Genomic DNA, 26643 nt, shown 5'->3' on the forward strand with positions numbered 1-26643 from the left:
AAATTTGTACTCATATCTAATACTACTGCGAATGTCGATGGTGTTAAATCTTTATGTATTGCTTAGTGGTGTTTAAGCAAATTTATTTTAGAGCAAAAAATTGTACATAGCAGAGGATGGTTTCGATCCATCGACCTCTGGGTTATGGGCCCAGCACGCTTCCGCTGCGCCACTCTGCTGTGTATATGTGTATATGGACTTTTTTCGTATTTAATGTGTAGTAGAAGACTGTCTGTTCTCATGTTACGGGAAAAAGAGAGTCAGGATAACATTAATAGAATCCGCTCTATGAGTTTAGCGGTAGACATTTTGTGGCGTTAGATCAAGATGATGAGGAGGAGGAAAGGAAAAATGTCCTGTTCCCTGACCGGGAATCGAACCCGGGCCGCGGCGGTGAGAGCGCCGAATCCTAACCACTAGACCACCAGGGAGAACTGAACACGGCGGCTGACATATCAACTCTCATGCATCAGACAATTTTATAATTGGAAATTCTTCCTGGTGCCCAGCGCACTATTTTTGTACCAGCTTCCAAAATATTTTTAATACCATTGAAATATCAGATATCAATCCCAACCCTTATGTTCTCATTACATATGTTACACAGGAGAAACTGCTTTTAAAGTCTAAGCACCACTTAATGGACCTCCATGAATATTTCACATTATATTAGTTACTGACATATATAAGTATGAATTAAAATGAAAATAGCAGCTTAATGTGCTTTAAAACTGACAATTTTATTAAATTGACGGAAAAACCCGAGCTCGCGACGGAAATTCTTGAACACAACCGTGTGACGTCACTGGTGGACAACAGCTGAACAACGCCGCGGCAAAACACCGTTATGACAATATCTAGCTAGCTATCAGTCTTTCCCTTAACTCCGACCACTGCCGTATATGGTGCTATTCCGCTCTCTCTCTCTCTCTTCGCCAATCGCATTGGGTAAAACAATAAAACATAAGAACAAGCCCTAGTAGGGCATTTAAACATCAGTCTTGCAAGAAATCACACATCTAAACAACATTTAAGTATCTCTAACAGTGTTGTAATTCTTTGTGTGCAAAACTGCATGTAGAACACAACACATTTCCATTTCGCGACAGATATTTCCCTAAGTGTAAAAGTTAGCTTAGCGGTTAGCTTCCTTTTCTCTGAGGGGAAAATCTACCGCCACTGTAATCCTTACATGTAGAGTACGGATACCAACACAGGACAAACGGAATCTCATTGTGAACCTCTCAAAACCACTGAATGTGGTAGCAACTGTCTCGTTTGACTGTCACAAGAAGAGGGGGTGGCCAAAGTTATCTAGTAATCTTAGCAGTATTGGCACCTACTTAAACAAAAGCGTTTTTATCTAAAAACATATTTTCTTTCAAAGTCAAGCAAGTCTTGGACATTAATTTACACATATTTGACTCCTGAAAAATGTTGATTTGGGTGAGTAAAGTACTTCTATTTATTAAGTACTTCTATTATATATTTATTCTAGTTAGCTAAGATTTCCAATATTGTAATTAAAGTATTCGGAAATTGGGGTAATTACGCTAAATAACCAACATTATTCATGACAATAGCCTAGCAATAAGCTAAACTCAAATGTAGAGGTACCGTTATTCTTGTAAATGTGATCAAAGTCGAACTCGAATTCATCCGACACTATAAACCTCCGTAATGCAGCTACGTAGCCGAGTATAATGTGAGCCACCGAGTTTAGCGAGTCAAGCTAACGTTAACTAACACCAACTAAAACAGGCGAAGTGAGTGTCCTTACCCTGTTTACCTCCATGTTACAGAGGCTCTTGAACACCTTTCGTTGGTGTCCTTACATGCCCATATTGTTGGAAAAGCGCCAGTGAAATGAGCTACAGATAACGGAGTGAGCGGATGGTCCTTTTCCGTTTAAAGTTGACAAATTTAGTCCATTTTCTGGATATTTTGGGATCTTTGGGTCATTTGTGCACAGATGTCCCACTGTACATTGAATGATTGCAGCCAAAAACAACACACCTTTTCCTCATTTTGCATTAAATTAAGTGCGACTTCTAGAGTTGTTGTCCACCATCTACGTCACAGGCAAGACGCCTATTAGAGTTTCCCAACACCGTTGAGGGGGGGACCAACGGTCTTTTAAACCTTATTCCTTGAATTAGTAAGAAATAACATGTTTTCTGACTATCAATAAACACAAGTTAGGAACTCAAACTCCACTGTATTTATTTGTTTGACACTTTCATATCGCTGGTGCTTAGCCTTTAAGCATTAGGCACAGGAAATGAAAATATAGTTTCCTGGTCATATTTTTGAACTATAACAAGGATATATTGAAATATGTTTAATGCGATTTTACATAGGGTAAAATTCTAATACTCAGGCACCTGAATCATGTTAACTTCAAAATCAACTTCACCTGACTTAAAATATATGTCTAAAAAATATTTTATGTATATACAGTCAAGCCCGAAATTATTCATACCCCTGGCATATTTTAACTTAAATTTACTTTTATTCAACCAGCAATTTTATTTTTGACCAGAAGCGACACAGGCATCTCCCAGGAGATAATACAAGAATGTACAAGAGGCATCATTGTGGAAAAAAAATATTTCTCAGCTTTTATTTACATTTGAACAAAAATGGCATGTACAAAATTATTCATACCCTTTTGAATAATTAATAGAAAAGCCTTTATTGTCTATTCCAGCAATCAAACGCTTCCTGTAATTGCTGACCAGCTTTTTGCATGTCTCCACTGGTATTTTTGCCCATTGATCTTTAGCAATGAGCTCCAACTCTTTGAGGTTGGAGGGTCTCCTTGCCATCACCCTGATCTTTAGCTCCCTCCACAGATTCTCAACTGGATTCAAGTCAGGACTCTGGCTGGGCCACTGCAAAACGTTAATGTTTTTGTCTGCTAACCATTTCTTCACCACTTTTGCTGTGTGTTTTGGGTTGTTGTCGTGCTGAAATGTCCGCTGGTTCCCAAGGCTAAGTTTCTCTGCAGACTGCCTGATGTTGTTGTTGAGAATCTTGATGTATTGCTCTTTTTTCATGGTGCCATTTACTGTGATCAAGTTCCCTGGTCCATTGGCTAAAAAATACCCCCAAAACATTAGGTTCCCACCACCATGTTTGACAGTGGGGATGGTGTTCTTAGGGTTGAAGGCTTCTCCTTTTTTACGCCAAATGAAGGACACATCATTGTGGCCAAACAATTAAATTTTTGTTTCATCTGACCATAAAACAGAAGACCAGAAGTCTTCTTCTTTGTCCAGATGAGCATTTGCAAAGGTCAAGCGGGCTAAGTGGCGTCCTCCTTGGTCTGTGTCCGTGGAACCCAGCAGTGTGCAGTGTCTGTTGGACTGTCTGCCTTGAGATGTTGCCACCAGCAGAGCCCAGATTCACTAGGATGGTCTTGGTGGTGATTCTTGGATTTTTCTTCACCTCTCTCACTATCCTCCTGGCCAGTACAAGTGTCACTTTTGGCTTCCGACCACATCTTCTGAGATTTTCCACAGTGTGGAACTTCTTGTATTTTTTTAATAATACTTTGCTCTGTAGCCACTGGAACTTGAAAACATTTTGATATGGCCTTATAGCCCTTTCCTGATTTGTGAGCAGCCACAATGCACAGCCGCAGTTCCTTAGTGAGCTCCTTTGTCTTAGCCATGACTGTCCACAAACCAACTGCAGAGAGCTGCTGTTTTTCACCTGTTGAGTTGATTAAAACAGCTGTTCCCAATGAATCAGGGTAATTAGGATGGTTTAAAGCAGCTTGGACTATTTGGAATGGTATAGAACTTTGGATTTTCCCATAGACTGTGACAGTCTGCAAAGGGTATGAATAATTTTGGACATGCCATTTTTGGTGAAATGTGAATAAAAGCTGAGAAATATTTTTTTCCACAATGATGCCTCTTGTACATCATTGTATTATCTCCTGGGAGATGCATGTGTCGTTTCCGGTCAAAAATAAAATTTCTGTTTGAATAAAAGTAAGTAATAAATGTCAAAATTTGCCAGGGGTATGAATAATTTCGGGCTTGACAGTATGTGCCATATGATCTCGGGGAAAAGCTTTAAAAAGCTTTGCTTATTCTTAAATCATCTGTTTTTGCTATTAAAGACTTTGCTTTTATTCTACATACATTGAAAATTGTACCTTGTCTCAAACAGAAAGTAAACACATTGTGGGAATATATCAAATCATGAAAGGTGCTGACTGAAGGTTTAGGTTTGTCTTCAAAGTGTCAAACTTGTGACTTGAGATAGTTAATCTCTCCACGCTCATCTGCTCTCATTGTCTCTTTGTGTCTGATCTGTACATCCTTTTCTTCTTCTTCTTCATGATCATCAGAGCAGTCTATTTCTTCGTTTATTTTCTGCTCATTTTTCCTCTGGTTATGACCCCTCAAAGCACAAGGCAGACAGTTGACAAGAAACAGGAGGGAGGAGAGACAGAGGAGAGAGAGAACAGCTCCAACTCCGACTTCCAGCTCTCGACTGGGTTTTTTGTCATTTGAACTCTCTTTCTCTACTCCAGGGGAAAAATAAACACCACTTTCCTCATGGTTGGGGGTCAGTACCGCCCTCTCCAAATCATTCCTGGCTATCATGTCATTGCCAGCATTGTCGTCATAGTCATTAGTAGAGTTCAGCGTTGTACGATCCTCTTCAGAAATGCCGTAAATGTCCTTGTCTGACTCCACAAGCATATCCGATGCATCAATCAAATCAAAATCAGCATCTTCACTCCCCAGAGGCCAGATGTCTGCGTCTAGATTAACCCTTATCCAACCCGAACCTTTAGCCAATCTTTGAGTCCCACCTCCCTTTCCAAGTCCATTAATTTCTATGTAGTTAGACTCAAACTCACAGGTGGAGACCAAGAGCTCTGCTTTCACAAGAGGCCCTCCACCATCGCCTTGTGCCAAAACACGCTGTGATGGAGCTGGTGTTACAACCACCACAGATTCAGCCAGTGAAGACAGTCGGAGAGTATATGGGACCCCACTGAATGCAGAGACAGGTATGGCCGTATCATCAGCAAACTGGAGCCAAACACTGACAGACGCTTCCTAAAAGTCCAGTCAAAGAGAAGAGAAATTGTTAAGGAAGAGTCTTACATATTGCTTTCACACTTTTGTAATGAGTTATTTTAAGGTATAGGTTGAAAACCTTTTATTCCCTCTATAATAGATCATTACCAGCAGTGAGTATAAAGTAGTTTACAAGACATTTTATTAGCAGGACTACTATCAGGATTGCTCACCTGCCCATGATTATAAAGTGTGTTGTGGGAAGTCACTGTTGCTGTGAATACAGAAGTATGAGATGGACTTGGATGGATTGACAGACCAAGCCCACCCACTAACTGCACAGTGAGGTCCCCAGGCTCCACCAGTTCAGAGGTCACAAAGACATCAGCACTACCAAGCACACCATCCCACTGATTGGATTTCACCTGAGGAAAGGGGTAAAAAGAAATTTTCTTATGTAACTACATATTTATCACGCTTCATGCATCAGAAAAAAGTCAATGTGGAATGCAAACTATTAATTCAGTTCATTTCTAATGGGAAAAAAAAATTATTTTATATTAATTATTTTGAAATACTAACTTGTAGTGTAGTAAAACCAGGCTCCAATCCTATTAGATGGTTTTGCTTATCAAGAGCAGCAACACGCGGGTTATCTATCCTCAGCCAATCGCGAACCAGGTTTGTTACATCTACAAACCAATCAGGTGATCCAAGCATGTAAGACGGCTGGCCGCCTGGACTTGCTGCTTGAGCACTAAATTGAGCGAGAATCTGTATGGTGGACCTTTGATAGACTGGACTGCATCTGAGAGGGAAAACAGAGGAAGAATGGTTATAAAAGTCTAGGAATCTCAGTGAATCCCTTTCTCAAAAGTTACACCATAGGCATAATGTACACTGGAGACACGTCTTTTTGTCTTTTGTTTTTCAAGAAGAATGCAGACAATCGAGTTTAAAGTTTCGTGGTGATCCTATCTGCCACTTGCTATATTAATAGTTCTGGTAAAAACATGTTTTATATTGATGTGATCTTATGATTAGTCTGTTTGCATACCTTAGTGCTTTGAAGCTGACTTTCATGTGGTTCACTGCAGTGAAAAATATGGGTCTGTAAGTGTGCATTACCCTCATTATGTCTAGCATTGCAACTAAAAGTTGAGAGGTTGTTCCTCTGGAAATGTGAGAAAATACGGAATTATATTTTCTAATCCTTTTAAAGATTTAACCCATTGTTCTCCATAATCATTGCCTGTACTTATGTAATAAGTAATATGTTGAAAATAAAGGACAAGTATATTCTTATTTCAATACAATTTAACCTAATTCCCTTAAACAACAACTTTCAAAAAAGCATCTCTCATCTTATATAACTGTTTCATCACGGTCATCACATGTGAGCACAAAGAGCAAGGACATACCCGCTGTCTGTGTAGTAACTCCAGCCGCTGATGGGGCTCAGGACAGAATCAGAGAGAGTGATACGGAGAGGAACCACTGGAGCCCACACAGTCAAACATAAAGAGCCTCTGAGTGTCCCCAAAGAAAACTCCACTTCAACACAGATGCTGCCAGTACCAGATTCACTCCCATCAACAAACAGAGCAGAGCAATCTGTTGACACCTGCAACAAGAAAACCAGCATCTGCATGTAATTAGGATGATGAGCAGAGTCATGTATTTGATGGGGCACACCTACCCAATTAACACTGCAATTCTGCTGAAATCTGCTTACCTTCACAATATCTTCATTGATTGACTGACACTTTACTGCTGCAGTAATATCTGATACTTTCCCATCATGCCCCACCCCCAGCACTATGACAGGGAGGGAAACGGGTTGGCTTGTCAAAATGGCTGTGTTGATTATTGTGTTGCTCTGTTAAAACAATAAATATAAACAGTGAGAAGTGAATGGCTGAAGTGAATATGCATATTAATTATTTTTCCAGTTTGTTTTTAAAACATTTTTGTTTTGCTAGACCGCCTACCTGGCCCGGCCTAGAAGAGGCATTTTCACTTACTGACTGACTGACTCCAAATGCTGAAACACTCATGCACGAGAAGGAACACAGTGCGAGGAGGACTACTCAGTTTATATTATTTAACGTAAGTATTGTAACGGGAAGTGGCGAGGAGATTTTTGGCGTTAGTGTGTTTATAAAACTCCATATAGCTGTGTACAGCCACATTAACTGTGCATGGGCACCTTAAAACTTCACTTAAGCTTCATATTCAGAGAACGTATTTTGGCTGTAGCAGACAGATCAAGTAGAACTGTACCGGTGTAATAACAGTGAGGTGAGCGAAGAATCAGGAGCTTACAATAGTTTGTTGTTCTAATAGTTTAGAATCAGAAACAGTCATTTTGTGATTATGTATGCAACAAATAACTGGTCTTGCTTTTTGATCATAAATATATACAGGAGGTCCTCGGGTTACGTCAGTCCCGAGTTACGATGTTTCGTGGTTACGACACATCTCCCATTTACTGTATAAAGCCTTGTTTCGACTTAAGTGGTTTTGCATCGTAAACGTCGTAACGCGAACTTCGTGTGTGGTGTGCGCGGCGGAAGAATACACGGTTACGCGGCTCGGGACCGAGGAGGATAGGTGTGAGGATAGGATAAGTGCGTACACTATGTTATTTACGTGCAGTATGTACGTATGTTCCGACTTACATCGAAAATCGGTTTACGACGCGACGTAGGAACGGATCAACGTCGTAAGTCCAGGACCCCCTACTGAACTCTTAGTTACTGCTGATAAATGCTGTTTGTTTAAAGTTGAGCAAACGTTTGTCATTGAATATTGGTCTAATTTTATGATAAATATTGGACTGTCTATTCTTTGCTTGGGTTTCAGAGAAAACAAGTTCTCTGGACTTCATTCATTCATTATGTCTGTTGTTTGGGCAAACTTTGAGCGTCCACTTGACTCAGAGAATGTACTTGTGCTGAAGCCATTGTTAAAATAAGAACTATTTTCATAGTTTCTTCTTATTTAAATTGTACTATGCACAAAATGAAATCCTGTTGCTGAATGCTGTTTTTTATTGTAGCTATAAAGGAATAAACAAAAGCCTTTTTACAGTAGTGTGCAGTAGGCTCACCTCTGTGATAGGAGCGATGCCTACTATTTCTCTGTCTGTGAAGGAGAGGAAGCTTATCACTGCTCCATTTGGCGACACCACGCTACTGTGCATGGAGTACTCCACCCACCAGCTTGCTGCAACTGTCATTGCAACTCCAAAACTCCTGCGTAAGCCTTCCACTGAAACACAGGCCACCTGTCGCAGAGCTGCAGTGCTGAATGAGGGAATGAAGGAGAGCATGTATAAATGAATGAGAGGTGCTTACTTGCCTGTTGTTTTCACTTAAACTACATTACTGTTTTATATTGAACACAGAAAACACAGAATGTAACTACAAAATACTGTGATCTTAGGCACAGCAACAGTGAATTAACACATTAGTGTTAGCTAATATCAATCGCATGAACTTACATTTACGTTTCGGCATAACTGCTCGAGGTGAGGGTAGGTACATGAGCTTTGCCTGACGTAAACAAGGACTACTGACGTGCAGACTGACCAATTAAATGTTTACAGAGAAGGTTATCGACCAATAACGGTAGCTGTACAGTCAGACCTTCCAATCAGAAGATTTTAGGCTACTTCAGCACGCCCCCTTCTCACTCAAGCGAACCAATCGGAGTAGGGGAGGGCGGGACTAGTTTGTGAACGAAACTTCTCGAAGTTCTATGTAAGCTCTAGAAAAACAAAATCCCGGACGTTTGTGAGATCCGCCCGGACATTTTTTTAAGTCTAAAAAGAGGACATGTCCGGGTAAAAGAGGACGCTTGGTCACCCTAACTTTAAGCTAGGGCCAGTCACACAGCTCCAGGGACCTGGAGGTGGTGGGGTCGATTCCCACTCCAGGTGACTGTCTGTGAGGAGTTGGTGCGTTCTCCCCGTGTCCGCGTGGGTTTCCTTCGGGTGCTCCGGTTTCCTCCCACAGTCCTAAAACACACGTTGGTAGGTGGATTGGCGACTCAAAAGTGTCCGTAGGTGTGAGTGAATTTGTCTGTGTTGCCCTGTGAAGGACTGGCGCCCCCTCCAGGGTATATTCCTGCCTTGTGCCCAAAGATTCCAGGTAGGCTCTGGACCCACTGCAACCCTGAACTGGATAAGTGGTTACAGATAATGAATGAAATGAATGTTTAAGAGAAGTTTCAGCTCTTTATGGAAAATTGTGTTATTCGGACTTTTCACTACATGCTCAATGTAATGTCATTATGCATTTTTTAAAGTTACACTGATTTCGGACAGAAGTTTTTCATCTTACCCATGTGTGTCCAGAGCATTACTAGTTCTGCGACAGATTAGAGAAATTGTTTCATGTTTGGAGCCTGAAGTTCTTTCCACTTTAACAGTCCACATGTCAGAGTTAACTGTAGGTTGGGTTTGCAGTGACAACAATCCTTTCTTCACTTTAAACCTGAGCAAAACATATAAAAAAACCAAGGAAGAAAAAAATAGAGAAAAGACATTGTCACTGGGCTGACCATGAATTTACAAACTACAAATAATGCATATTTAGAAAAAGTCTACCATACCTTACAATAATATATTCCCCACTAAAATTCGACCTTAGATTTACTGACATTCCAACAGGTCTCCCAGCACGTACAGGCCCCTTGTTATAGCGAATAAGAACATTTGAATCCAGCCATAGATGCTCATGTTTAAGTTCATCCAAACATGAAAATCCATGTATGGTCTTGTTATTTTTCAATGTCTTGTCCTCAAGAGTCACAGGTCCAATGTAATACAGCTTTCTCTGCAACTGCTGCACTTTGTCCTCCACACATTTAGGTGGCAATATCTTAAGGTTGGAAACAGTGCCAAAAGAGGAGAAATAGAGTTGGATCATTTCAGTAAAGGTCCCAGGTTTGGCCTTGAGGGCTGCTGTTTGCTGCCGTCGGCTGTGGTTGCGAGCTCGGACTCTGTGGGGGTGACGTTGCCTGAAGGTTTGGCTGCCCTGGTGTTGATGAACAATCTGGTCAGGCTCAAACCAGTCCTTGGAAAAAGTCATAGTGACCACGCAGAGTCCAAGTGGGGGCTTTAAGTGGAGAGATAGCAATAGAGCAAAATAAACAAATGGGAACTGGCAAGGCAACCATCAATCACAATCCATCCCCTCCACACAAAACCATTTCTGTGACTGCAGTTTTGCTGGCTCATGTTTTTTTAACTTTTTGATGTCTAAATTGACTTGTAGTGTGCTTCTCTGACTTCTTGCTTGTTGGCCAACAAGTCATAAATCTGTACTGGCATGGAGCCTCCTAGTGGACTATATTGGTATAGGTCTACATAATAATAAACAATTTCTGGTTATTAGGACAAAGTGGATGCCTCCAGATTTTCAAGAAATGAATCCCTGAGGCTAAGTAAATAACCAGGGATTAGCATAAATGTGTTGAAACAGGTTTGTGGATCGGAAAAGGGTGGAACTTTGGCAGTACCTGGGTGATGCAAGATGCTTTCTGTTCCTCAGTCTGCTTGAAAGCATGAAGAGTCACACATGTTCCCCTGTTTGCGTCACCTCTCATGTGAAACAACACTCTGATTTTTAATCTCTCTCCTCGCTCAGACTCCCACTCCCGAACCACCGATTTAGAGAGTAGGTAGGCAACAAGTGGAGCAGAGAGAGGGACAATGGGTTCAGAAACAAGCTGGAGGAGGAACACATGTTACAGTATTTGATGTATGGTCAGCTGAATTAGACAGAATAAAGATACAAATGTTTACATTAGCAGAGATTATGATATACCTGAGTGACAGAATAAGGCCCAAATGCAGCCCTCAGGCCTGGTTTGGAGGAAGCTCCTAGAGGATGTATGAGTAGTAGGGACTGAGTGAAGGAGAAGGGGCTAGAGTTGGTGAAGAGAAGGCCCAGGTCAGCCTGAGAGAGAGGGAGAGAGTGCCATGGAGGAGAGACTGTGATTCGGGCTGGGAGAGAGAGGGATGAAAGCTGGGCATGGGCTTGAGTTCAAGGTAATGGAAAAAATAGGAAGAATCACATGAAGCACCTTAGGGCAAGTAAGAAACTATAAAAGGCTATAAAACACAATAGAAGAGCAAAGTCCAGTCTGAATCTGGTAGTTCAACTGAGTACTAGATCATGTAACATGTGACATCATCAATCAGAGTTTGTTTTGGAATACTTCATATTTTTACATATCTGGTTATTGTTTCAGAGAAGTACTTTTCTAACAAGAGGCCTACAGTGAAATACTAGTAACCAGTATCCAAACTATTCTGGCCCAGGTCTGGCACACATCCCCAATTTTCTTGGCCCCCTTACCACATAGAAGGACAGCACTAGAGTGGACCGATGAGTCCCTTTTTAAAAGTGGGTACACTTTTGGCTCACTCCTAATACCTGAAAGCTGTCATTACACCCCCAGGTTTAAATTCTGGATTCAATACGTCATGAATACAAAAAGAAATGTCTTAAAATGTACTAACGGTTCAGGAATTTATCAAGCATCTCCAGACCATCCAAAGAAGATAAATCACTACAGCAAAAAACGAGATTAAAACGGGTTAAACTTACAGAGCACCACACACCAGCAGAGGATTATCAGTTTCATAGTGAAAGAGCTACATCTCACTCCTAAGAGATCCTTCACTCCCATGACTTCATCTCTGAAAAAAACAACGATTAGCACATTGTTGCTTCATTCATACCAATGCTTTACAAGATCCATGTTCCTGTAAGATTTTGCTTACAATAATGACAGAAAATAAGGTAACATTACCAAGATTTTACAAGTTTAAGGCTTTATATGTAAGGAATTCCTAAGTCTGCTTACCTCTGTTTTGTAGTCTGCCAAGTCTGGTTTCTTCTTTATGAGGTTTTCATCATTTAATATGTGCTCATCTTCACTCACTTAATATCTAAAAGATTTTGTCATTTCCCTTGTAAATACGTAGCGTTGTTCTGTTCCTTTCATTCATAGCTTTTGTTAGTTGGATGCTGTCTCATCACTCTCTCTGTCTCTCTCTCCCTGTCTCACCCTTTTTAGTTGCTATGCCAGCTTTGCACAATACGGATTTATTCATTTAAAATGGTAAATAATCCTCTCTCTCTCTTTCCATCACTCTTATTCGCTGTCCTCCCTCCCCTCCTACTCTCATCTCCTTTTCTTGTTTTTTTATTTATTTTTAATCTATCCAAGAAAATGGTCACTCTTTAGACTGATAATACGTATTCTAGTCTAGAGCCTAGGTTTGCTCATCACAATTTGAAGGTCAATAGTATATTAAAAGAATTTTAACAAACATAATATCTAATGTTTACACTGGATTATTAAAATCAATTATACAATGAAATATAGTTATTCATTTGTTAATTAATTAAATAATTCATCCATTCATCTTTTTATATCAGCTTCATTCTTGGATCCAATCATTGGATATGATTTTAATGGAAGAGGTTATACCTCTTTTTGAACAAGTTAGAATAGGTCTATGGATTATACAAAATATGTTCATGAAGTACTTTGAACAAAATCACTCTCAGATAAAGAGATCTTGCCAGCTCTATTCTTGTCAGTTTCAGTCCCTTTCACTTTTATGCAAATAAGCTGTTGCTGGCCATGTCCCACCCATTCCATGTTTAAACAGATGAGGGCTGGTGTCAGGGTGGTGCTATGCAAATTTTCTTATTGTGATGTCACAATAAGGGAGCCTTCCAAATGGCTCGTAGAAGCATATGATTCCTGACACCAAAATCCTTTAACTGACTCACAGAAAATGGACAGATGCTTTTTTGTTTGTTTGTTTTTGAGCTTGGAATGTTTAAAGAAGCAGTAGAGACCAAAGTGGAAATAGAAAAGCATGCCAAAAGTGAGTTTTGCATGATATGTCCAGGATTAAGTCAATCACAGGTCATCACACAGTCAGCCACTCACACCTGTGGACACTCAAGCACAATAAATAAAGTAGGTGTACTAACGTATTTTTGCACTGTAGAAGGAAACCAGAACCCCTGGAGAAAACCCACTCAGACACAGGAAGAACACACAAAACTCCTCCCCAACAAGTTAGTTTCTCCTTCTTTGTCCACTAAACAAAAGTCAGCATGATAGGAATTATACAGTGAAGGCTTAAATAAAGCTAAAAATTAAAGAATAGGAATGTGTGTGTGTATGTGTGTCTGGGGAAGTCAGAATATTCCATTAAGTCTGTGTTTTATCAGATATTCTCTGACACAATGATAGTTGTAATAGCAGAAGGGGCTTAGAGACAATGCCTTGGGCACAAAGAGCTTAACATAAACCTATAGCATTAAATTGCACAAAGCATCCCAACACTAATATTACAATCAAACCACACACACGACCACCGCCACCACAACCACACACACTTCTACAACATATATCCCCACCTTATTTCTATCTTGAAATATAGCTCAAACCTCAAATCCTTAAGATGTTCTTAAGATGTCACATGTAGAATGAACCTTGGCTTTACTCTGTGTTACAACATTGCTGTTGTGTTCTGATTTAAATGCATTAGTGAAGTAGCAGTGGTACCGGTGTGGGACAATTAGTTCAGTCACTCCAGAAAACAGTTAAATGCTTGAGGGATTTATACTCCTCTAGCCCACATTTTGCATTGAGCATAGTGAGATTAGATTTAGGTGCAGTTGATGTAGAACATCCTGTTTTTATTTTATGCTTTTCTGTAGAGATTTTACAAGCTGTGTGCACAGCTGAACATCTGTGTGCACAATGCTTGCACCATAAAGGAGATGACTTCACTGATCATAAGGAAGTGCATACAAACTTGGAATGGAATAAATTGTATATACAATTGGAAATTAATATATCTACATTTTAAACCTAACAGTAGTATATATATATAGGCGGCACGGTGGCGCAGCAGGTAGTGTCACACAGCTCCAGGGGCCTGGAGGTTGTGGGTTCGATTCCCGCTCCGGGTGACTGTCTGTGAGGAGTTGGTGTGTTCTCCCAGTGTCCGCGTGGATTTCCTTCGGGTGCTCCGGTTTCCTCCCACAGTCCAAAAACACACGATGCAGGTGGATTGGCGACTCAAAAAGTGTCCGTGAGTGTGTCTGTGTTGCCCTGTGAAGGACTGGCGCCCCCTCCAGGGTGTATTCCCGCCTTGTGCCCAATGATTTCAGGTAGGCTCTGGACCCACCGTGACCCTGAATTGGATAAGCGGTTACAGATAATGAATGAATGAGTGAAAAAAAAAAAAAAAAAATTTATATATATATATATATAACATTCTATGAAGTAAATAATTTAAACAATTATTTTTATTGTGCATTTACAACATTTGTGAGATTCTGAAGGTTTGGTGTAGATGTTATGCTGTATGTTTTATAACAGCAATATCAGACCCGGATGAAATATCACTTTGCTGGGGGAGGCTGATGTAGCTGGATGATGGAGGAATTTTCTCTCTCTCGCTGTGCTAATCTGGACATGTAATCTGTTGTCAGCTGTCATTGTTCTCTGCTGGAACCTCATTCAAACTACAGTTAATCCTCTTCTCTGACCTGAGGACGAGAACAACACTGCACTTGTCCATCAGCCCCCACCCTCTCTTTGTCTCTCACAGAAAATTACACAAATTTGTCTTTGTGGACTGTGAGAACCTTACATAGATTCCAGTAATTTTGCAGAGATTTAACCCTTATCATGACTGCTACCAGCCTAAACCTAAACCTTAAATTTACTCTCACCCTCACCCTAACCTTACACCAACGTTAACACATTTACACTTTAAAATATAATGATTTATGTGGTCAGGACTAGATTGTGTTGTGGTCCCACAAAAAAGAGATTTTCCCCACAGTGGGTAAATAGGATATGGTCCCCACAACATGATGAAAGAGAGAGAGAGAGAGAGAGAAAGTGAGAGAGCAAGGCGAGAGAGAGAGAGAAAGAGCGAGAGAGAATAAAGAGGGGGGGCTAGAGAGAGAGAGAGAGAAAGAGCGAGAGAGAGAAAGAGAATGAAAGAGAGAAAGAGCGAGAGAATGATAGAAGGAATGATGAGAGAGACCGAATAATGAGAGGGAAAGAGAGAGAGATAGAGTACAGTACTGTTACAGCATGGTTTACAAGTCAAAGGTCAAAGACATTTATTTAATTTCCGGTCCCAAAAAAAGAAGTATATGCTATTCATTTTTCAGGCAACATTTCTGAGAAGATTAACTCTAAGATAATCCACTTGGGGAAAGTCTGAGGAAAACCGGAGTCTGAGGACAACAGGAGGTTCCAAAACCAGTTTTCAATAGTTAAAGAAAGAAAATGGAACTCCTAACAACCATGAGTAGACCAGCAAAATTGTCCTCATCAGATTTCCATTGGTCCAACAGGTTCCTTACACTGAGAGAAGACAATTCAACACTACCGGTCTGAAAGTATGTGGAGCTGCCAAGAAACCGTTACTGAGAAAAGGGAAAATAAAATGCAAATGAAACAGAGGCTGCTGGTGTTCTCAAAACCATTGCCATTAAATAATGTCCCTGAAGTAGTCCCCAAAAACAAATGGGAGTCAATACTGAAAAAAACATGATAAATCTATTCAGTTAAACAAATAGTTGTTGTTTATTTTATTTATTCATTTATTGGTGACACTGAGAAATGGATCATTTTATAAAATTAATGAACATCCTTGCAGCTTTAAAGAATGACGTCCCAAAGACATCCTATTTTTAGTTGCTATATCGGCCCTAAATATTCCATGACTTCTTCCATGAGTTTGTAGGTCATGTATGGATATTATTTAATTTCTAATAGAGCTGTAGAAAAAGGTGTATGTCATTATATAGGAAGTCTGATATAATTCCCATACAAAGCGAGATATTCAGAAACACCCTAAATCATATGAAAATAAATACACAGACAAACACATGCAGACACACTGCTGTATTTTTAGGGCAGTGCAGTGCTTGAACGACAGAAATAACAGAAACAGGAAGAGAGTCCCAACGCGACAGGAAACCACGGTGCTGCAGAGCCGTGCATTCATATCATATTTACATCAAATTCACATCATATCCCCCTCTGCCAGACTCCCACCATCACCTGCTCTCTCACTCCCACATCATTCACCTGCAGTTAAGCTCCAACACTGGAATAATTCAGCAAACTTTTTTTTATTTAAGGAAAGTGACATAAAAATACTTCATCTAGAGGCTGTAACATATGAAATATTATAAACAGAAGCATGAATTTAAAAATAAGCATTCCCACACAGGGCGGTTTCTTGTTTTAGGGCCTGAGAACAAAGGCGCCCTTCACAATTTTAATCAAAAAACACTTATTTTAAAATTCTCAGGATGTTTCTTCACTATTTGCTTGCTTTTCAGTCTGTTTGTTTGCTTGAGATGTGTCTAATGTTTACAAATTCCCAGTGTCTGTAAATGGTTATAAAAAAACAAAGTGTCTCAGTCGGTTATGCTAGGCTTTTTCCCCGCTGCATAAGACGGAGGAATAGCTTCTAGAGGTTTTTAAGGATCTCCAAATGTTGAAAAGCAGGAACTGAGACGAAGATGTTGCTCTGTTCCTGCTTCAGAGGTGGGTAATAGTGACTTATTTTTGCTGTAGATGGAACTTACTCTAAATTCGGGAGAGCGATCTACATGAAGGTAAACACAGACCGAAAATGCGACAAAACTAAAAAGCTTGAGTAACAAATGAGTTTCTGTGGTAATTCAAATGATGAATAAACAATTACAGACAAGTTAAATATCAGCAATGTACAAACAGTGTTTTTTCTCCCTCAAACATACCATTCCAGCTTAAAGATGTGGAGAACTGAACATAAAATTAAACAGAGAGATTACCAAAGAGTTTCCCTACAATTGTAGACATTGCCTATAAATACAGAGCTGTGGGGGTTTCAGATATAGATATAGCAGTAGAAATTACTTTAAAAAGTTTAAAGATTAAAGATTATTTGTTCTCCTGTTAATGTGTGAATTTGAGAGAGTTTATACTTATAACCACTATAATCACACAAGGGAGCTGTTTAAAAAAGCTGACCTCCCTTATTACTTATAGTAACTTATAGTTTATTGTGCTGCATTCACTGGGGATGCTGGATGCTGCTTATGGACCCCAATGGTTCAGAAAACAACCTGTTTCCAATAACAATATAAGCAGCAGTGATCATAAATCTGGGCTTAAAATTTCAGTGAAGACAATCACTTAAGAAGAATGTTTTTAAAGTAAAAATAAGATTTTTTTGCTGGTGCATTTTTGCCCATTTGCAGACCTCAAAAAAAAAAAAGCACAGATCAACCAAAACATTCAAACAGCTCCTTGTTTCTACACTCCCTGACCTTTTATCAGCACCACCGTCCATATAATTACAGTTTATACAACCACAGGCTATAGTCTGTTACTCTGCATACTTTGTTATCCCCCATTGACTCAATGGTGTGGACCACCAGAGAACAGGTATTATTTGGATGGTGGACCATTCTCAGCACTGCAGTCACATTGACGCGGTGGTGTGTTAGTGTGTGTTGCATGGCTATGAGTGTAGTGCTGCTGGAGTTGTTAAACACATCAGTGACACAAACAGGGTACCAACAGATGAGTTAGTGTCCCTGATTTTCTGTCTACAAGAGTGTGTAATAGAGTGGGCACAGTTTTTAAATACTCCAGCAGCATTGCTGTGACTGATCCACTTGTACAAACGTCAGTGAGACTGCAGTGCCAAAAACGATCCCATTAATCAGCTTTAAAATTCTGGGCATTATTTTTGCTCCAAGCCATTATAGAACAGGGTGAAAGCTGTGCTACAAAGTATGCAGGATAACAGACGGACAATGTGTGTAGAAACAAGGTCATTGTGTCTAGTAATGTGATGTTTTGTTTCTGCTATATCACCTTCCTCTGTGGCGATGTGAGGAGTGAGGAGATACTCTCTGGTGTTAATCTCTTAGGAAACAAACATACACATAAATAAATAAACCACATTATTTACTTTGCTTTCCGAGGCTTATCTGCTGCTTTACATTAGACACTCTAATAGTAAATCAAAACATTGGCCAATTCCTTTAAGTCACAAATGAGATTGAGCATGAAGCTAATTCCTAGCTAACAATATCAATTACTTTAGTTCTGTGTTGATTTTCCCACCTCATTTCCACTGAATGCAACAGCATAGAGCTGATGTTCATATGTGGACGGGAGAAAAAAACCTTCAAATATACAGAAAAATCTGCCTTCTGCCTTTCCATCACCTTCATCCCCTTCATAGACCTAAGTTTAGCTGTAGCCGTAAGAGTCATAGTCACTGTTCCTGTTGGACGAAGGCTCTCTGCTGGGGTTCACGGAAAGACGCTCCAAACCTGGTGATACAAGTATCCAACTGCATTAAAGACCTTGTGAGTGTAACTGTGTTCATAGATCTGTGGCTGAGTAAGGGATGTAAGCAAAGCTGTAAAAGCGTAAAAGGTTTGGTTGTGTTTATACTCACCAGGGTAGGAGTGTCTCTTTGCATTGTCATTCTTTAGCTGGCCTCTGTGATAGGACACTGCAACAAATAACACAATTGGATCAAACCTTAAATCATAATTTTACAGGAGAAGAAACAGCTATGTTAATTGTAATGGTGGTTAATGGATATGGAACCATTTGTGTTGGTACATTGACCACAGTATTTTTCCATTACACAGTCTAAAGGACAGCTGTTCAAAATAACAGCTATTGAATTAGTAATAATGTATTTACTTTTAATTTAAAATTATCCATGGTACTAAAGTTCAACTGTGCACCTTAAATGAAATTAAATACACAATACATCGATGTTTCCAGAGGAAATGAACTTATAAGTACAATTAAATAACTTAATATTAAAATATTTGGAAAATCCAATAAAGATTTCAGATGCTAACAGTGTAACAGCCCAGCGACAGTTATCCTTTTATTAAAGATAGTAGAAATATGTCATAAATGTGTGGACCATGTGTGTGTGTGCCTGTGTGCGGGTTTGTTTGTAGGTCTGTGTGTGGGTGCATGTTTGTGTGAATGTGTGTGTGTGAACACGTTTTTGCATGTATGAGATTGTGCACGCGTGTGTGTTTGTACGTGTGTGGTATATGTGAGGGCGTCTGTATTATACGTTTATATCACATTTTGTGGGCCGTCACCTGACTGCAAACCCGGGGGACTGAGGGGACCTCCCTCGAGCTGGTCCCCACAGCGTCAATAATAAAATGTAAATATGAAAACATTTGTTAAGGAAAAGCTAAGGTTATGGTTAGGGTTAAGTCGGGGTTAATGTTAGGGCACAGGGTCTTGTGAATAAACTTATGGTAAGAAATTAATGGATGTCTGTGTAATTAGCTCACTATGCACAAAAACAACCTTAAATGTGAGTGTGTGTAAAGGTGTGTTTGTGTCAGTGTGTGTGAGAGAGAGACAGACAAACACACAGAGAGAGAGAGATGACTCACCACTCTGACTTTGTGTTGGGCCAATCCAGCGATTCTCCTGCTGCTTTGAAACTTAAATAAATAAAATGGAAGAATGTTAACGGTATTCAGCACATATTAATGCTCCAGACATGTACTAAATAGGAAAAGTTGATTATGGACATCTTTTGTAGATTAAAAATGCAACATGGCATGTGATGTATGGATATTAACATAAATCGACGCTGAATTTTTACCTTCTCAGGATTAGTGTAAATGATTCCATAAACCGCTTAAACATCTTAAACGTCCAGATTTGTTGTTCAGTATTTAATCTACTGGCTTATTTTTCAGCAACTACAATACGTTATTAAGTAACTACTTAATATTATATTGTAATTACTATGAATCACTTGAAAATTCCCATCATTTCAATAAAGAATGTGAATTATTCAGTAACTATCCTAAATTATTCCATTCCTATTATTTATTATTCATTATTCAAATAATATTAGTACGAATTATTTAATAGCGCCTATAAATTACTCTGTAACCACAATGAGTTATTTGTTAACGCATTGTCGCTGTCCAATCAAAACATGTATCTCCCAAAATAGTACGTTTACAGGAAAGGGAAAAAAACTTCTTAACTTTCAATGGAAGTGAATGTAAAAATATTTTATTCCCAGTAATTCTAGTGTATTTCCATTGTTTATTTCATCATCAAATTTTCACACAATTATGTAGTAAATTAAAAACCGACAAAAATGTAGATACATGTTTGTAATCGGACAGCAAGGAAATGAAACATATGGCCTATGTAGTTGTATAAGTCTGTAGTGCTACTCTTCTTTATACAGTACTATTAAAACATCTACTGCTACTTTATTCTTAAAAAAAATTCTGACTTACATCTCTTGCGGACAACGTTGTATATCGGCCTTGAATATCGAAAGAGAAGAGCAGCTAGGACAAGCACCAACAACAAGCTCATGATGGTTTTATAGGCCAAGAGTTCATTGTTAATCATTGCTAGAAAAGAGAAGGAGTTTAGTGCTTACAGCAAACAAGCATTCACTGTAATTCTACTCTATTTTACTGTATAAAGATCTCATAAATATACACACCCACAGGCTTACACACGATGGATGCTATACGGCAGCGCTTCACAGGTAGACTGATATGAGACATGTTATAACCATCTATCATGTTGCCAGGCTTAAATGTGCCGAATTTACATCTCCGCTCCTCACACAGCTCAGGGCCAAGTTTCATTTTGTGGATAAGAGTTTCGTGACATACGGGATGTAACTCTGTGAAGCGGACTGAGATGTAGAGCTCGCCCTCACATGGATTACTTTTCTTCCACTTCACCAACACTCTATAGAGTACAGGGGGGTGCGTGATGATGATGGGTCCAGTGGTGGTTTTGGTGGTATACAAAATGTCAAATTGGGCTGATCCATTGGGGCTGAAGGAGTTTTCAGTTATATTTCCAGTTAAATTTGCTGTGGCTGAGCCTGTGGCATAAAGCAGAAATAAATAAATTAATTAACTGAAGTAATTATGCATCGTTTAGCACTGAAATCATCATTGAAATGCTGTCCTAAATGCAAAATACGGTATCCCCAAACTAGTGACTTGCCTGGATGAGAAAAAACAAAACAACTTAAACCTTTAATGGAAGTTAATGTGAAAAGAAAATTACATTCCAAGTCCATTTTGAAGCTTTACTATTAGTGGATATGCATATTTGATAAACTTGTAAGCTATGGCTAACTATGGCTAGTTTTTTGTCGCACAGTGACTATATATAGTATTTATTACATAATGCTTTTGGAGTGGGCTTTATCTGCAGGGTTAAAGCGTGTTCTAACATGCTGTAAAACAGATACAATATGCATTATACAGCATATAAGAACTCATCAGTCACCTCATCTAAACACCTCAGTCTATTTTATTCAGTTCAAACAGGGTGAGGCTAAAGCGCTTGTACAAAAATATCTATGGTTTAAGCCTATCATACATTAATTACTTTGGTAAAAATCTTAATATGAGTGTAATATTTAATCAACACTATATTTAGTACAGCATTTTGTACAAAAAAGAAACTGACTCTGAGCAGGCATAGACCTTGTAATTAGAAGTCTTTATAAAGGTGTTTCATGGCACTGAGAGAAAAAGACAATCTGCGATATCTGTGGCTTTGTTCTCATGCTGATCTGCAGCCTTGGTCTTTTCATGGTTTACACTAGGACTAGGTTTTTGTCTTTTTTATCTTTCTGTGTTTACTGTAGCGCTGGATATATTAAAGTTATGACAAATATTCACTGACAACTTCAACCAATAGCAAAATATATTTAGGTACAAATGAATAGTGACAAATGTAACTAAATACTAGAATATTCTTTTTGATTTTTCCATTAAATTTACTGCAAATAAGACGTTACTCCTTTGGATCTTGAACAGAATTGGACTAAACAGTAACAGAAAAGGTGTAACTGAGATAAGTGTAATTTTTAATAAGTGCATTTTTTCATTTACATTATACTTACCTTTAATTACAATTGGGGATTAGTAATTAAAATAAAAAGACGATACATTTATGAACCGCACATTCTTTTTACTTAGCACTTACTTCTTATTTCTTACTTTCTTTTTGAAACAATCAATGCAATGTTAAATTGTAAAGCTGAGGTTATTTTAATTTTGGAAACCCAACTTTATGATCACTTTCATGTGGACAGACTATGGGCTGAGGAAGCATTTAATCATATTCTCAGAAGTATCGAGTATCGAGTAATCTGCATTAGACGATCTCTCATGACTGGGTCAGTGGTTTATGGCGATGAGTGTGAGTGAGAGAGCTTAATGTGTAACGAAATAAAAGGCTAATCAGCCTCAGATGTCATACAGGTCAAATAACACCAGATTTTCTCTACCTATTTAATAAATAATTACGGTTCATTAAACATCCAGAGTTATTCATATCTTAGCATATATTGTATAGGGTAGGGAAAGAAACAACAGAGTTTTTATAAAAGCAGCAACAACAAACAAGAGGCAGCTTTTGAAAAAACATAGAAAATTGCTTATAGACAACACACTAGTCTGTTGTTTTGTGATAAGTTTGTGGCAGTGTGTCATACAGGATTTGAATTATATAATTACAAACAAAGAACAAGAACAGTACTGTCTTTGATTTTTTTTTTTACCAGGAACTCCACCCACCTTCAACGAGAGAACACATTTTGTATAATTTAAAGTGACATCTTAAAAATATCAATGTCCTATAAAGACCTAATATAACTTTCCTACAGATTGATAAAACTTTCAGATTTTTCTATTTATATTAATATAAGAAGATTTATTCTTTGTCATTTGGACCATTTTGGTTGGGCAGGACGTCATTTTTTTCTGCGCTTACAACAACAGCTACCACAGAATATGTTATATCTAAGTTTAAGTTTAAGTTTACATCGTATTAAATCAAAAACATGTTATTTGATTAAGTGAATCCAAACACTTGGATACTGCTTTGATTTTCTGGTCCTGACCATTAACATTGCATTTGGCCTCCCAAAGAAAACCCTTTGCCTCCCAACCCGCCTTCAGATATTATATTCCTTGAAAAATATATTGAGCGGGAGTCTATCAATCTGGAGACTTCGTGCACTTGCATTAAAATAATTTAGCTCATCATGTTCTTTTACAAAATAATTTACTAAAACCTTTACAAAAAGGTTTTACAGTAAGCAAAAAGTGTTTTGTTTGTATGATGATGCTCAAATCAGCCCTTTTTTAAGTCACCCTCGTATTTTAAAAGGCATATAGGGCATGTTTAGCTTAGCTGATCATACGGGAACACAATGTGATTTGCTTTTTATTAAAACAACAATTTAATATTGTCCCAATAATGTAATAATTGCAGCCATCACAATGCACTCAGTCCAGGCCTTTGCCAATGAAAGCCTGTTTTGCTTAGGGACAGAAGCATAGATCTAGCTGTTGCAGACCTACACTAAATGCTTTCATTGCATTAGCAAACTAATGGAATCCGGAGGTGCAATGTTCTGAGGCCCTGTGAGTTTTCAGAATATCTTAGGTTTTGAATTTCTTTGTTTTAATGCTTTCGCTTTATTAATATCTACATCAGCCAAGTAACCTAGGGACATGATATTGAATATAGACCCGGGGTTTCCAAATTTCTGTGCTAACATCACAAATAGTTGTTATGATTATCCAGGGACGCTAAGAAGCCATTTGCAGTTTTTAATGCAAAAGACTTGCATGAAGCGCCTACAGAAAAATTTTGCCTTCGATTTTTGTACCTAATTATCTCTAAAATCAAAAGAAAATTATAAACAATTATATATACACAGCTGCAACAAGTACAATTCACATTGTCAAATGTAATTTTTTGACAGTTTCATATTTTACATTTATTTGTCCTAAAGCTTACCTTCTGTGCAAAAATATAAAATTTATTTACAAATTAACACTGTATCTCAAAAAGAACAAGGATCATGCTTAAATGTATTCAGTGTAATTTATTTTAACAGGATGTTTCTATTTGTCCGTTGGTTAAAATATTAAAAGTGTAAATGGCAGGTGGTATTTACAAGTTTCGGTTTTTGTCAAAAAACAAAGACACAAACAAAGACATGGTGTAACAGTTACATAAGTATACGTAACCTACAAAAGTAATAGCTACCAACCAAAGGAATATTCAAAGCACCTAACGACCAGTTTAGTAATTTAGTAAAAGCAATAAAAACAATTTCAGTGACCACATTTGTAAATCAAGCGACCTCATACGGTGTGAGAACCCAGGTTTGGAAACCACTTACATATAGCATTAAATCAGTTTTAAAAGTTCTACTCACCATTAGCGAGTAGCAGACTGGGCAGGACCAACAGCAGCAGAATACGGTCCATCAGTAGCTAAGAGAATACAAAAAAACAACATTTCTAACACACTCGGTTATTCCAATACCAACACTGTTTAATATATATATATATATATATATATATATAAAATGTATGTGTGAGTAAGTATGCATGTTTGTATGTGTGTATGTATGTTTGTGTATGTGTGTATGTGTCTGTTAGCTTAACTATTTTCAAACCACACCTTGAGAAAACCCAGCATTTACAACAACATTTTATCTAATCAGAACTACATTACTTTTTTAAACAGAAACAACCATTTCTTTATATTTATATTTGTACTACGCGTGATGTTTTAAAAGTATTTTACTGGCAAAAACATTGACAACTGTGATAAGTTACAGCCAAAATAATAGCCGAAAGCTTGGGCCCAGTATGTTATTGGACCATATAGGCTTCCAAGGGTTAGCCTAAAACATCTCATTTCCAAAAGCCTTTGACTTTTGTGAGTATATATCCGCCATTTCTTTAGAAGAAGAAAATTGAATCGCATAAAAAACATTTGTTTACGCAGAGATACAATCGTACTCATATATACAGTGGGTGGATCTCTGATGACAACCAGATAACTTGATCTTCATATCTGAGATTGTTTGTAACAGTGCACATTCCTTAAATGTGAGTAATAGCTCCAATCTTAGGTTTAAAAGTATAAAACGTTGATCAATTACAGCTGAAGGGTCAACTGAGGTCATGATATTATCTAAGCGTAGCCTTCATAGACCAGTAATGATTATCACTGATGTGATTATCGTGATGGCAAACAATTCCGATGCCTGTTTTCCGCCCAAGTTTTAAACAACATCAAATATACGGACCCAGGAATATCAAAGTTTCACAGCTAAGAAACAATGTTGAAGTGTCAATAAACCGTAGGTCTCTTTAGGCCTTGGCTGAGGCCTAAATAGTTCTAAATAGACACGGAAGTCAGTGGAAAACCAATCGGAAAGACCATAAGCCGACTGCCAGGAACCAAACGAAGCATTTCCCTGGACTGTGTCCAAATCTCCCTCCAGAAAATCCACCATTAAAAGCCGTTCAAAGTTTAAATCTGACCAGTCCCAGGCCTTAAACTATGACAGGCCCCAAGAGATGCCCAACTCATCAGATCCCGTTCTTACCTTCACAGAAAAACACGTGGACGAGTGTGCAGAACAAGAGAAAAACTCAAGTGAAGTGAAAGGAAATAGGCAGAGGAGTAAAAACTATCCTTTTTTAATTTCTCCTCCCCCATCACATCTCTCCCTCCACACAGTGCATCTCCGCCACTCTTATATTTGCTCTGTGCACATTGCACTGCTTCCTCACATCAAAGGAACACGGAGAGAGAAAAAAAATCTTAAACTTCAACAAAAACCCTGCTGAGTGGGTGTAAGCACAAAGCAGAGAGAGAGAGAGAGAGAGACTGATTAAAGTAACTTAGTAACTAGTGACTAATTCTATCTGGATAGATTTTTAAATTCAGGTCCTCAGTTTTCCGACCCATTTCGTACAAAACCCTGGAACAGAAACCCACACGGTTTTTACCGGATCACAACACCGGCATGTTTCAGAAAGCACATAGGGTCAGACCCTTATTCCCAGAGCTGGCTTAAGCTAATAATTCTGCAAGGACATCAAATTATGAAATGGAGATCAAATCCCACTCCATCAGCCCTCTGGGTAATTTTATCTTCCCAGGTGGTCTCTTTGACCCATTTCTTTTTTCTGAACTGTGTGAGTGAATTAACAATACCTGGTTATTTAATGTACTGAGCTAATCTGAATATCTGATACATCAATCAGCCACAAGATTAAAACCACTGACAGGTTTGAATAACAACTCAGTACAGTTGCACCTGTCAAGGGATGGATGGGATGTATCAGGCAACAAGTTAACGATAAGTTCTTAAAGTATCTGAGCCACTTTGACGAGGGCCAAATTATATTATGGACAATATGAACTTTATGGACGTATCTCCAAAACGGCAGGGCTTGTGGGGTGTTCCCAGTATGCAGCTGAATATATATATATATATATTTACATATATAATATTTAAAATTATAGAGATACAGTAACAGTGTGCAAATATTTTAAGAAATTAAAAAATAATATTAATATTAAACAAAGGAACGTGTAGGAATCTGTATATCTTTTCAGAAAATGACTATTAATTAAATAAAAGCAACTAACTTAT

General features: G+C 38.4%; 2 protein-coding genes and 2 non-coding genes across 4 annotated transcripts; all 4 read right to left on the minus strand.

Moving 5' to 3' along the window:
• Positions 1 to 107: 107 nt before the first annotated feature.
• On the minus strand, positions 108 to 179 carry trnam-cau (transfer RNA methionine (anticodon CAU)). Its single transcript has one exon. It is a non-coding gene; the product is annotated as a tRNA-Met (tRNA).
• A 180-nt stretch (positions 180 to 359) lies between these two features.
• On the minus strand, positions 360 to 431 carry trnae-cuc (transfer RNA glutamic acid (anticodon CUC)). Its single transcript has one exon. It is a non-coding gene; the product is annotated as a tRNA-Glu (tRNA).
• Positions 432 to 4256: 3825 nt separating this feature from the next.
• On the minus strand, positions 4257 to 11747 carry tmem132a (transmembrane protein 132A). Its single transcript, XM_066678284.1, has 11 exons — positions 11666 to 11747; positions 10880 to 11091; positions 10572 to 10781; positions 9663 to 10168; positions 9392 to 9544; positions 8158 to 8353; positions 6781 to 6924; positions 6467 to 6669; positions 5628 to 5853; positions 5279 to 5470; positions 4257 to 5084 (listed from the first exon to the last, which is right to left on the minus strand). Exons 1-11 carry the CDS (start codon positions 11745 to 11747, stop codon positions 4257 to 4259), a joined length of 2952 nt encoding a protein of 983 aa, XP_066534381.1.
• Positions 11748 to 16265: 4518 nt separating this feature from the next.
• LOC136705981 (uncharacterized) lies at positions 16266 to 25715 on the minus strand. The gene is made up of 7 exons (XM_066679844.1): positions 25588 to 25715; positions 24403 to 24460; positions 20644 to 21036; positions 20429 to 20548; positions 19559 to 19609; positions 18580 to 18636; positions 16266 to 18451 (listed from the first exon to the last, which is right to left on the minus strand). Exons 2-7 carry the CDS (start codon positions 24452 to 24454, stop codon positions 18369 to 18371), a joined length of 756 nt encoding a protein of 251 aa, XP_066535941.1. The 5' UTR covers positions 24455 to 24460; positions 25588 to 25715; the 3' UTR covers positions 16266 to 18368.
• Between the last annotated feature and the right edge of the window lie 928 nt (positions 25716 to 26643).

The sequence above is a fragment of the Hoplias malabaricus genome, chromosome 8, assembly GCF_029633855.1.
Source record: "Hoplias malabaricus isolate fHopMal1 chromosome 8, fHopMal1.hap1, whole genome shotgun sequence".
Classification (NCBI taxonomy): domain Eukaryota; kingdom Metazoa; phylum Chordata; class Actinopteri; order Characiformes; family Erythrinidae; genus Hoplias; species Hoplias malabaricus.

Coding starts and splice junctions, on each gene's coding strand:
- tmem132a (XM_066678284.1), bottom strand. CDS start 11,747: ATGGGAGTGAAGGATCTCTTAGGAGTGAGATGTAGCTCTTTCACTATG. Junction 11,092..11,665: donor CTGCTGGTGTGTGGTGCTCT/GTAAGTTTAACC, acceptor CTTGAACTCAAG/CCCATGCCCAGCTTTCATCC. Junction 6,925..8,157: donor GCATCGCTCCTATCACAGAG/GTGAGCCTACTG, acceptor TTGTTTTAACAG/AGCAACACAATAATCAACAC.
- LOC136705981 (XM_066679844.1), bottom strand. CDS start 24,454: ATGGACCGTATTCTGCTGCTGTTGGTCCTGCCCAGTCTGCTACTCGCT. Junction 21,037..24,402: donor CAGTCTGCTACTCGCTAATG/GTGAGTAGAACT, acceptor TTTATGCCACAG/GCTCAGCCACAGCAAATTTA. Junction 18,637..19,558: donor CCCAACACAAAGTCAGAGTG/GTGAGTCATCTC, acceptor TATTTGTTGCAG/TGTCCTATCACAGAGGCCAG.